General features: G+C 33.4%; 1 protein-coding gene across 2 annotated transcripts in view; it reads right to left on the bottom strand.

Annotated features, from left to right (window-relative positions):
• Positions 1 to 13,293, bottom strand: part of LOC129800584 (BAI1-associated protein 3) — a 161,949-nt gene that overhangs the window by 77,591 nt on the left and 71,065 nt on the right. For both annotated transcript variants that reach the window (XM_055845074.1, XM_055845075.1), the window contains exon 5: positions 7,224 to 7,392. In XM_055845074.1, the coding sequence (XP_055701049.1) occupies positions 7,224 to 7,392 (169 nt within the window). The remainder of the gene's footprint in view (positions 1 to 7,223; positions 7,393 to 13,293) is intronic.

Here is a 13,293-nt window from a genome sequence, read left to right as displayed (position 1 = left end):
ACACTGAGAGAAATCCAAAAAAGTTAAAATAACATTCCAAAAATGTTAATTTTACCCTGCAGTATTGATCCAAAATCGGTGTAAACATTACCCTTTCCATGTGTATTGGGGGTTAATGTTACCCTTTTTCATGTTAATTTTACCCTTAAAAAGGTGTAAAATTAACATTAAAAAATGTTGATATATTTTTACACTTAAAAAGTGTTAAAGTTATGAGGAAAAAAAGTTAATCTCACCCCCTTTTTTTCTCAGTGTACTCCCCATTTTGCTTAATAATACCCCATGTTTCTCTATGACAAAATTGTACTTGATAAAAGGAGTTTTTCATGACAATAATATCCACACAAAAAAAAGTCCGATTGTAGCGGTATAGATCATGAAAATCTCTCTGCAAGGGTGGGCTTATGTCACAATGTTTTTTCATATAACCGACAATATACCAAGTAACACGAAGGATGAGAAAATCCTTTATTGATGGAGTTGAAATGTATGAATCAATCACAAATTCGATGCAATTGTCCTCTTTTATACACCTAAAAATCCTTTCTCATTCCTCCCCATATACATGTAACTTCTACAAATTGACAGAAAAGTCGCTCAATTTGGAATATTTTCATGGAATTTTGATGGAATTTCGAAGAGTGAATTTTTTCTGGGAAATCAACATGACAAAAAGCTTCCCCAATTGAGCTTTCTTCCTCAACAATTGGAACATTATAGATATAATGGGACTTTTGACAATACACTGTAGCAATTTCGAGGGTTGAAAATTTGGGTGTTCGGCGAACGAAAGTATATGCTTTTACGATCGATAGTAAAAGTTTCAGGTCCATTTATTCGAACCTCTATCACACTTAACCCATTATCTGAAAGCTTTTCTGATGAAATTACCTAGAGACCAACATCCAAATTTTTGTAAAAAATTATTATTTTAGAAAAATGAAGCTCCGGAAGTGCTTTTTAAACTGTTAGTGTTCACTGGAATATTTTGTAATTATTTAAATTTTAAAATCTGAGATATAGGGTCAAGGGGCATTATTTCGGACAGCTAAAATATCGGTCGATTTGTAGAAAATATCGGACAGTGCGAATAAATTGATTTAAATTACCAAATGATCTTCAAATATTTTACAAATATTGTCGGAAAAATGAAAAAAAAATTGGAAAAAATATCTAAGCTGTACGCTAGTAAAAATGAAAGTGTCATTGATGATTCTTTGAAAGAGTCACTGTTTTGACACTTATTTAACTCCCGAATACATAAATAAAAACAGTGAAAAAATCATCTTTGGTTTGGCTCAGATGAAAGATATAAGGGAAGAGCACCAGCGATCGACAGTGTTCCTCGGATCGTCAGGTTAATACCAGATTGTTGCTCCAAATTAAATGATATTTTAAAAATTATTAGCTACTTTTTACCATTTAACTCTCACAAGAATACAGTGCATTAACTCAGATTTAATTTATAAAACCAATTTTCCCTGAGACACCTGATTAAATTCCTGACGATCCGAGGTACAGAGTGCAAATTTGCAATTACACATATTTTTTATTAATTTATTGTAAAAATTAATAATTCAAAAGCACAGATATAGTTAAAGGGATCACTAATATATCAATTAGCATACATAAAAATACTAAATAATGTTTTGAGGATTATATTTTCAACTAAATATGGAGCATGTCTCTTAACATTCCGATCCGGGGTACTCTTCCCTTATGATAGGAATAATGAATTTACGGTAAAACGTAATCTATCGTAATAAATGTGAATGCAAAATTTCAAAAGATTCAAGTGAACCTTTCAAAAGATCAAATATGATCCATTTTTGTTGAAAAGGATCAATTTGACCCTGTTATTTTTACCAGTGTGATATTACGAACCTGTAAAACCTTCCCTTATATGTTAGGAGAAAGAATGAAAAAGGTAATATGCTTTAGGGGCTCTCATGTTGTTTAATCTTAAAAGAACAAAGTGTAAATAAAGCAAATAGGGTAAGTGTGCCAAATTCCGGCCAGCTTGTAATTCCGTCCACCTTTTTTCTTCCTCGAATTTTCATGAATTATTAGTTTTTACATACTCCAGAGATTATACAATGAAAAGAATAACAAAAAATGTAACTTCGACAAACGAGATGACGTGAAAAAGGCATTGGAAGAATTCCTGAAGGGCAAGGAACTATGAAAATGAAGGTGGCCGAAATATTGCCCCAAAGCTATGTCTATATTTTTATTCATTTTAAAATGTATTAAGAATGATTTTAAAGTAAAAAAAACCGATAAACTGTCTACAAGGTACCAAGCAACACTTTTTAAGTAGAAGGAATGAAAAAAATTAATTTCTATTAAATATGTTACATTTCAAACATGAGCCTTTGGCGCTTGCATTTAACTATGCCGAAATTTGGCACACTTACCCTAAATGGCAGGAAAATTGCTTTAAATTTTATTAAGACTTTGGACATTAATAAGAAGTTCAAAATACAGATTCACTGGATAGTTTAAAAACTACATTAAATTCTTTTAGAAACGCCGAAGAATATTCTGTCTTTTTTTTTTAATACTTTGAAAAACTGCTAGTAGAGATAGTAAGTTCCATTTTTAATTATTTTTTACAAAACAAAACACGTATTATTGATGATCTTTGCGTAAGTGTTCATTATTATTTTATGTTTCTTCGTATAATTTGTTAGTAGTTTATATCTTATTTTATTATTAAACTGTTACAGTTATTTAAAAAAGAAAGTAAAACACGAAAAGATAGATAGGGCAAAGTGTGCTAGTTTCGCACGATTTATGCTTCCCACAAAGATTTTTTTTCAAGGTGTTATAAACAGGGTTATAAATGAATTTGGCCCATTATAAAATTATATTTTAATAACTAATCCAATGCCTCAAATTTTCAGAAATTTCAGAAAGGAACATAGAGAAAAAATTGAATTATCCGAAGCTTGAGTCGTCCAAAGGTAGCGCGCTTTCCTCTACTGTAACTACGGCTGACAATGGCCCCTACGGGTGACTTTGATACCCCTTTGTTCGTAAGCCTTTCTTTATTCCTAGAACTTAAGAATGGTCTTTACCGATCAGGCATGGTAAATCGGATCAGTAAAGACAATCCTTAAATTCTAAAAATAAAGAAAAGCTTACGAACAGGGGGTGTTAAAGTCATATGGTATTATGTTATTCGAAAACGTGTCGGAACACTACAGGTACAACATAAAGTCGTTAAGCCATCGTTTATACCGATGCCGGCCAAAATCCTGAAACTCAAAATCTCGAATGGACCAGTGAAAAGCGAAAATCCGAAATGAACCAAAATCGAAACATTTCGTTGGCGTTTTCATTTGAGTTTTAAATTTATAATATTGATTTAGGCTTTTCGGGATATCGACCCATTCAGGATTTTAATTCTTTGGAATTTTGGATATTTGTGGCTGTTTGTGATTTCGATGGATTCAGAGTTGGTCGTTTTTGGATCTTGGCTTTTTGGGATTTTGACTTTTGAGAATTATAGCCCTTCGGCCTTTTGACCCATTTAGAATTTTAGGTGTGATTCCTTCTAATCACACCTATTTTGACTAGGACGTCTATGAGACTTCTTGATGAGACTTATCATGAGACTTTTTAATGTATTCAAAAAAAATTTGAGAGCACTTTAATAAGGACTAGATTTTTAGATTTCAGTTTAGGGTGAAAGGAACGTCTATTGACACTTTAAGAACTCGTGTCAGCACCTATTGACATCCTACTCTGTAGTCTGTACCATTTGGGGTATGAAATTTGAACATATCTGTTTATAGTAAAAGGTTATTACAGAAAAAACGTTATATTACTTATATTTTACTAGATACATTAAATAATTTTCAACATATTGACAAAAGTGTCAAGAGGGGTTCCCTGTCGAACAGACGTTCCTCCGACCCTATGTCTTGCCTTCAAGATCTAAAGATTTTGTGTTAATGCTATAATATATTGATATATTTCTATTGAATTTGAGTTGTAATAGCTCATTAGATGTCGAAATGCCAACGTCACGATGACCATTAATGATTACGTGTTTAACGACCATTAAAATGGAAGAGCAAAAGAGTGCCCATTAAGTATTGTGATGTCAGAATACACAGAGGAATATTTCCTCTTCAATTATATTTATCTTTCTTTTCTACCAACATTCTAATACGTTCATTAATGAATATTTAGGAAAGGAATAGCTTATTCAAATCGGTTAGGAAGTCTGACGCAGTCTTTCTTAATGTTTCGGTCAAGATTTCAGTCATATGACTGTTAAGTGCCTTACGTAGTCAATGATTTACCATAATTTATATTGTATATTTATTTCACTTCTCAGTTTGGAATTTGGGAAGCCAAAACCCTGTAGATCTATCCCGGTTTGTCCATGGGCGATTTTAGAAAAATCTAGAAAACCCATTTATGCCCGTTATTTAAGAGCTTCTTTGTGATTATAATGTAGAGAAAGTCTTTCAGGCTTCGTACACATTCTGCCTTCAAACACTTCGTATCTTTTCCATGACTTCTTTAATGCAGAGGTGTGCAAGAACCGTTTAAAACCGAACAAATGTCAAATTAATGTTATACGTCAATGGTCAAAATGTTACCTGGAGAAATTTATTTTGATGCTTATCCGGTTTCAAACGGTTCTTGCACACCCCTGCTTTAATGAATCTGACCTAGGTTTTTTCAGGAAATGAGTGCCTTGCCATAGGTCAGATCCATTAAAAGAATTTGGAAAAATACGAAGTGTTCGAAGCTAGAGTGTGTGCGAAGTATGAAAGCTTCCTCCTGGTACTCAAATTAAATAAGAGTGTACAAGAGGAATTCTGGTGTTTTTTTTCCTGGAGCCAAGGGCTGATCTTGCCGTCCCTTCAGTTGTGAATCAATAGAGAGTGGTTGCGAATATTTGGAAAGTTTTACCCTTCCAGAAAAAAATTTCAAAATTTTGAATATGATAACACACCGAAAGTCGGGACTAGTTTACTTGTGTCCTAACTGTCCGCCTTATCAAATTTTGTCCTTTTGTGTTCAATAAAATTACTTAAGAAACAAAAACAGGGGTAGGATTATAACTTTTCGACACTATCTAATCGATAGTATCGATAAATCTATATCCATTAGATTAAGTCAATGTCGACTTTTTACGGATTGTTGGGCCATTCATTGCGATACTCTTAAAAGAATGAGATTTTTGATAAACATCTATGGGCTAATCTATCCCAAGACGACCGAAAAAATCGCGAATCGCGTTTTTGAAAAAAAAAAATTGATTTTTCAAATGAAAATGTATTTTATTGGCAAATTTACAACTTTCAGATACATTTGACACACGTGTTAAAATGTTGAATTTTTTCTAACTGGAATTTAAAAAAATTATTTTTTTAATTTTTCAAAAAAAATCGAAAAATTTTCTAAAAATTTTTTTTGAGAAACTTAAAGAAAACAAAAAAAAACATAATTAATACATTTATTAAATTTGATTTAAAGCTTTATTTTTGTCAATAAAAGTCATAATTATTTGAAAATCAAGAAAAAAATTTTCAAAAACGCGAGTTCGAAAAATTTTGATTTTTTAATTGTTTATAAGTATTGTGGAGTACTGTATTCCCTGAAAAGTTGAACTGAAAATTTTGAGTTTAACTAGTATTTTTTCTTTTTTGAAAATGTTATGACATTTTGAATATTTTTTGCGCTTTCTTTTAAAAAAAATAAGCGCAAAAGTGGAAGTAGATCATTTCAGAGAATGTAGTACTCAATATTACTGATCAACAGTAAAAAAAATGAAAATTTTTGAGAATGGGGTTTTTGCGAAAAATTAATTTTTAAATTTTTATAAAAAAAAATCAAAATACCGTTACAAAAATAACTTGAGCAGATAATACGAAAACGAATATATCGTTTTAAAGAGTATAAAATTATATTTCAAATAAAAATAGAGTAAGAAGAATTTTCAACCCGTTCGCGAGATAGAGCATTTTGAAATATTTGCCAAAAATCTCAATTGACGAATGAACCGCGAGACGCCATCTTTGACGGCATGTGTCTCCGGCCAGGAATTTTTTTTATGGCCTCTACACGTTGGGAGTAATTTTTGTCAAAAATTGCTTTTTTGAAGGAAATTCCCTGCAGCGTTGTAGGGGGAAACGTCAAATTTCTGTCAAAAACGCAATTTTTGACGAAAATTGCTCCCAATGTGTAGACGCCTTTTTAGGCGAAAAAAAATAGGGGTATATTATTTTATCGTGTATTTTAACATATGTAAAATTCAAAAATATCTGAGATCATGAAGGGTACCCCTATGGTCGTCTTGAGATGGATTGGCCCCTATATTAGTTACAGGAAATATCATGTCACCCCAGGTTTTATTGAATTAATTATCCAACCGAATTGTTAGTTCGTAAATATAATACCAAGAATATACTTATAAATTTGTCAAACGTGATTCATGCTAAAAATAATATTTTCATTCGTATGATATATGCATAATATTCCGAATTCACCGATCCCCCCTTGCAGGTTTTATAATTTAATGGAATGCGCATATGATATTCAATATATTTTATGCTCATCCCAGATTGCAAGGAAGTGCAACATGTCGCAAATTTATTCTGCATAAAAGCACAAAGTAGACGAATTTTACCGCGTATATTATTCTTCTACGAAAAAGGTGTATGCCAAAATGAGAGACATAAATCCTGGGTGATTGTGGGTGGTAAAAAAAATCCACTCATTTTAGTATGATGAGATTTTTACCATCTTTCCTTTTGGCTAAAACAGTAAAAACGTATCATTTTTATTTCAATCCCTCTCTCACCCTCGTCATTTTGTGGGGAAAGAAATCAACAAGTGAATGACTATGTGTTGAATATTTATAGCATGGGAAGCCCTTTTTTTCCCACACTCCCCCTCAATTTCCCTTCCAAATGGTAATAACACACCAAACATGTTTAGGGATGATGCTCCTCCTATCTTTGGGGCATTCTCTGGCACATCCAATTTGATAGAGCCAGTGCCTTGGGATGAAATAAATTACTGGGGTCCATCTTTCTCTCCCTCCGAAAATGTGAAAGGGAGGATTGTGCCGGGAACATAGCAATTCCCAGTATTTGGGAAAAATCACCACAAGTAGATGGTTGAGTCTTTGGTGGAAGCACCATATGAATAGTTCAAAGAGCGGGGGTGGTATATGGATAAAAAATGAACTAACTCACCATTGGCATCTTTTGCCTCGAGACCTTCGGCCTCTTGCACCACAACAGATAGCACCACAATTTTGGGTTTCTCCTCAGCAGCAGCATGAAGCAGTCGATAGTGACGATCTGGCGAGACGCCAAATGCCCTCTGAGCTTGCAAATACATCTCCTCTTTGTAATGGGCAAACTGTAAACGAAATTTTCATTATGATATATTTCTCTTGATACTAAATCACGTTTTTAAATTTTTACTATATCTCTCTTTCCCATCCCAAAATATCCTTTTCAAAAAAGAGATACATATACTACCCCTAACTCCAACGATTTGATATAGTATATCACCGCCCCCAGCTCCTAGTGAATGCTTCGCATGTCTGATGTGACTTTCTGACCACATTGCAGCAATATATCATGCCACTTAGAAGAAAGCTTCTCCATAGGGCATTCAATATTATCTTGAAAATTCTAAAGAACCTCCTTTTAACCCTTTCGGGACGAAAGAATATCTGATAATACAAATGCTTTCATTTTTTTAACGGTTTAAACTATTTTAGGATTTCATAATGCATCATACTGTGCTATTTTCCCCCACAAAATCCCCTAAGTGTGTTCCGACTAAAATTTGTTGAGGCTTTCAAAGAAAATCTTACGAGATTTAAAAGTAAAACTCAATTAGAATAGAAATTTTGAATAAAAATGCACATAGGGGGAAGTAGGGCACCTTTGAAAGTTGGGCACCTTTGAAATTGGGATTTTCACCTATTTTTAAATAAACTTGAGCTTTATCGTGCTATAATTTAGCTGCGCAAACAGATTGAGAAGCTAAATTAGGTTATGATATGGCTCAATTCAATTTAAAAATAGGAGAAAAATTCCATTTTCAAAAGTGCCCCACTTTCAAAGGTGCCCCACTTCCCCCTATCAAGTTCCATTTATATAATAAATTTCTTTTTCGCAATAAAAATCTTTATTGAGGTTACTTCGGGTTCAAATTCTTATTTTTTGGCGCATAATATTTTCGATGAAAAGCTTTTTCATAGGATCCTCATCCAAATCGGGATTGCAGCTATTCGGGATTTTGGCTTTTAAGGTTTTTGTCTATTTGGGATTTTGACTTTTTCGGATTTTGGCCCATTCAGATTTTTACGTTTTAAGGATTTCGGCTTATCGGGATTTTGGCTTTTCGGAAATTTGGTCTAATAGAGATTTTAACCATTCGGGATTTTGACTTTTCAGAATTTTGATTTCTTTATGATTGTGGCTTTTCGGATTTTACCTTTTCAGCATTTTGGCATAATTGGAATTTTGGCTTTTTTGGATTTTGTCTTTTCGGAATTTTGCCTTTTCGGGATTTTGGTATGATTAGGATTTTGGCTTTTCAGGATTTTGGCCTAATTGAGATTCGGGATTTTGACTTTTTGGGATCTAGACTTTTCGAGCTTTTGGTCTAATTGGGATTTTAGCTATTCAAGATTGTGACTTTTAAGGTTTTTGGGTTTTCTGGATTTTAGATTTTCGAGATTTTGGATTTTCTCGACTTAAGCTTTTCTGGATTTTGTCTTATCAGGATTTTGGTTTTTCGAAATTTTGGCCTAATAGGGATTATAGCTATTCGGGATTTTAGCGTTCCAGGATTTTAACTTTTTGAAATTTTGACTATTCAGGATTTTAGCTTTTCGAGGCTTTGGCTTTTCGGAAATTTGGCTTAATCGAGATTTTAGTCATTCGGGATTTTAACTTTTGTGAATTTTGGATTTTTTATGATTATGGCTTTTCGGATGTTACCTTTTCGGCATTTTGGATTTTTTGGATCTTGTCTTTTCGGGATTTTGGCATTTCAGGATTTTGACTTTCAGAATTCTGTCTTTTCGGGATTTTGGTTTAATTAGGATTATGGTTTTTAGGATTGTAACTTATCAAGATTTTGATTCTTTGAAATTTTGGCCTAATTGGGATTTTGGCTTTTCAGGATTGTAGCCTAATCGAGATTGTAACTGTTAATGATTTTGGCTTATCAGGATTTTGCCTGTTCGGGATCTGGGCTTTTCGAAATTTTGGTCTAATTGGGATTTTAGCTATTCAAGATTATGGTTTCAAAGGTTTTTGGATTTTCTTGACTTAAGCTTTTCTGGATTTTGTCTTTTCGGAATTTTGTCTTGTCGGGACTTTGTCTTTCATGATTGTAACTTTTCGGGATTTTGACTTAATTGAAATTTAATCTATGCAGGATTTTGGCTCTTGGAGATTTTGGCTTTTCGACAATTGGGCTTTTCTGGACTTTGGATTTTCGGGATTTTTGGCATTTTTGGCTTCTGGAATTTTAGGTGCCATCGATATTTAAAATAGTTCTTTCTAATATTTTCCGTTTAATCATTGACAATAAATAGCAAATGATTCTAGGAAAACCTCCAGATGACATCGAGATATCCATGGCTCTATTCCATACTATTCTAAGCTGACTTAGAACTATATTAATCCGAGAGATATGTTGTTCCTGGAAGCGAGATCTACAACTCATGAAAAATTGGTGGTCATCTGTCGTTCGGGTAACGAGATATTCAACTTAAAAAAAATACATGGATAACATAGGAAATCTTTATTGTTAACGGTACGTGAAGTTTTCAAATGAAATAATTACCTATTTCGTGTACAAAAAGGGTTTTTTCTGAAGTATCTGCAAATGCTTCAATTGGAAACACCGGAAATATGATTTTTTTGGAGAGATTTTCTTATTGTTTTAAATGGGAAAGGAGAAAAGACCAGGAATAAGAATAAATCCTGCACTCAAGAGCAACTCAACAAGGTTTTGGAAGCCTTTCGTCGTGGTTTCACTTACACTGTTTGTCTCCAATTACAAACGTTCCCTTGTCTCCATTTGGATTAATTTGTTTCCAATTGCAGCATTTTGCACTTGTGTATTTTTCTTGTATTTAAGAAGTTTTCAAATTATATCTAAAGAATTTTCACTAAACAGTAACATTCTAGAAGAGTCAAGGAGCAAATTTATGTAATTCTTTTCAGAAAAAATATGAACTTAATGTGTTGAATCTTCTGTCAAAGTTAAAGTGTCTTAAAGGGTTTTGAATTAGGACATTTACCCTATATTTTTTTACATTTAACTGAAAGATTTTCTGTTGCAAAAGGGTTAACCGGAAAATGCCTCAGTTTTCCTTACGATCAAATCAACTATGAATATCATTAAATCGAGTGGAATTTTCATTACTCAAATCCACATGGATGAGATTTTCTTTTATCTCTTATCACATAACGTGTTCTTCCACAAAGTTAAACTAGTTCAATTGACATTTTCTGCGTAGACGGAGTAGAAAAACATTTTCCTTGATGGTGAAATTTAAATGAAAAACGACAGGGAGTCGAGATTGAGATTCTTTATATAATGTACAAAGAGGCAAGGATATAGGAAAACTTGGAAGGAGGAAATCTCCATCCACTCCATTATCTGCATGAGATGCAATTTTCTTTATCCACCCACTTGCATTCGGTATTTTCAATACAAATAACACCGAGTGTCTGGAGATTTCCTCAAGAAGGTTAGTTTAGAGAGATAATTCACTTTACATTTTCAATTATCCCACAATCCCATCAGAACTATGCAATTTATATAAAATGTCTTTGGATGCTTTGGATATTCTGAAAGTATTTTTTCTATCAATTAATTTATGGTAATTAATTTCATTTAATTTACCTTTGGTATTGTAAATTTAAGCTCGGAATTTCTAGGACGGTAGTTTGATAAGGAATCTGAACTAATATAATCTAATAGCCTTGCAACTCTATTCCAGAAATAAGAGACAGAAGAAGATCCACGTTTTATGGACTCTATTTAATTTCACCTGAACACTTGGAATCTCAAGGAAGTAAATGGAAAAATGTGAAGTATTTTAAAGGATTTTCCTTACTGAGTGGCTTTTAAATGTGAGACAGTTGCCATGTTGATTCAATCCACTCAAATATGTACACCATTTCCGACAAAAGCTTCAGGTAAAATATTTAAGGACCAACCAAAGAAGCTTTCACACGGATATTTAGAGGTAAAAAGCTCAAAAACGATGGACATTAAAATGTAGCACGGAAAGATCCGCTTAGTACAAGTTATGCCATTACGCTTAACCCACAAAACACTTTTGTTTGGATTCTCATCACAATTCCTGAGCCAGCCAAAGCACCAAAGAGCTTTGTCAGAGACAAAACAGCCTAACTAATGTTTTGTAACCCCATACACACAATCACCACCCCGTTCAACGTGTTCTTTTGCCGTTGGATAATTATTTCAACAAGCCACTTTCCGTGAGGGCGAAGGGTGGTGGTTGTTTAATTAAATTGCATTAATACAGCTTTGCAATTAACATTATCCAAAAACACAGGGCTCAACCCTTAGAGATGCTTATGGATAACCTGAGATGGTAATTTATTATTTTAGCATAGTGGGAGTGCAACTCAAAAGAACATTCCTCACCTTCCTCACCATCTTCCCATTCGCCTCAGTGCTAAATGGCTTGAAGAGATGAAAGAGAATAATAGCAACACTAAACAATTTTTCAACTTTCTTCCATTGTTTAGAGCTTAGAGAATATGTTATGAAAGTTTCGTGGAAAGTTTAAATGAGATCTTGAAAAGTAATATGACTTTACTGAGAATTTAGCTCATTTTAGTTTAACTATCTAGAAGCCAATTGAAAGCTCTATTTAATCCTTTGTGGATGTACTTCTTATCCTTTCATATACCAAATGATAAACTCATGTTTATAAGCTTCTTTAAGCTTATTTACAAGCTATCGTAAGAAAAATTTAATATGAAAAATTCTACAAAATTGAAAAAAAAATTAAGTCCTATGTACGGGGACTTTTGCGATTTTTTTGCGAAGGTGATCGATATTGGTAAGCCAGCGGAAAACGGAATAGGTTTATAACAGAAGTGTGCAAGAACCGTTTGAAACCGAACAAACGTCAAATGAAACTTGTACGTCAATGGGCAAAACGCTACCCAAATAAACTTCTTTTGACGTTTATTCGGTTTGAAACGGTTCTTGCACATCTCTGGTTTATAAGATTGTATATACAAATCTATCTAGAATATATTTAAATCAGAGGTGAGCAAGAATCGTTTGAAACCTTTGAAACCGAATAAACGTCAAAATAAGTTTACCCATGTAGCGCCATGGTCACCATTCGACTGACTGACACATAATGCCAATATTTGAGTCAATATTTTCGATTGACTGTGTCAGTCAGTCGAATGGTGAACATTGCGGATCAAGTAGTGATCCAAGTCCAAGTGCAGTGCAACTCCCACCTGTACGTGATTCTCTCTGCCATATTCGATACCTGGTGAAGAGGACATCCATCCTCGAAACGTCATAGAGATTAAAATTGCAAAAGTCAAGAAAGGTTCGGTATTTCCGTCTATTTCTTGCTACATGTTATCATGGTCACAGTACCTGTAATTCATCGCGTTACCTCAATGTTCGATAAGGCGAGCACGTGCATACATGGCAGTCATCGAAGAGACCCGGCTAACACAAGGTAAGCTGTTACTAGCACAATGCTATAATTAATGGCATTGTCGATGCTCTTAAATAATAACTTAAGCCAAGTTCATAAATTAAGTTCTTAATAAGTACTTATTAAGTACTTAATTAAGGATTTTTTTTTGAGCGAAAGTAGCGACATTTGGAAACTGGAATAGAGTATGCGATAGATACATGTTAACCATTGGTTAGAAAGAGATGAGAAAAATGACATTTCAGAAAACATAACCACAAAATGTTAATAAGCACGTGAAATGTCTATAAAGTTTTCTTTCTTTTAGTCGCAAATTTATAAATAGTGAATTTCATTGAAATTAAATAACTTAACATCCTTCTTTGCATTTACATGTGGTAAGTACATATAGCTCAAGGTTCTCCCCGTAGTCCCTATACCTTGTAATCCTGAAATGTTATTAAATCCACAAGTATCCCAAAGTCTATTAAATTTTTCCTTTTATGCTTTCAACTTGCTATACGGAAGCTTAAATTTCCAATAACTGACCCATTTTTTGTTAAATCCTGTCTTCAGTGCGTGATCCG

This window comes from Phlebotomus papatasi, chromosome 2 (assembly GCF_024763615.1).
Source record: "Phlebotomus papatasi isolate M1 chromosome 2, Ppap_2.1, whole genome shotgun sequence".
Taxonomy (NCBI): domain Eukaryota; kingdom Metazoa; phylum Arthropoda; class Insecta; order Diptera; family Psychodidae; genus Phlebotomus; species Phlebotomus papatasi.
The sequence above is the reverse complement of the archived record's forward strand: the minus strand, read 5'-3'. Positions and strand labels throughout refer to the sequence as shown.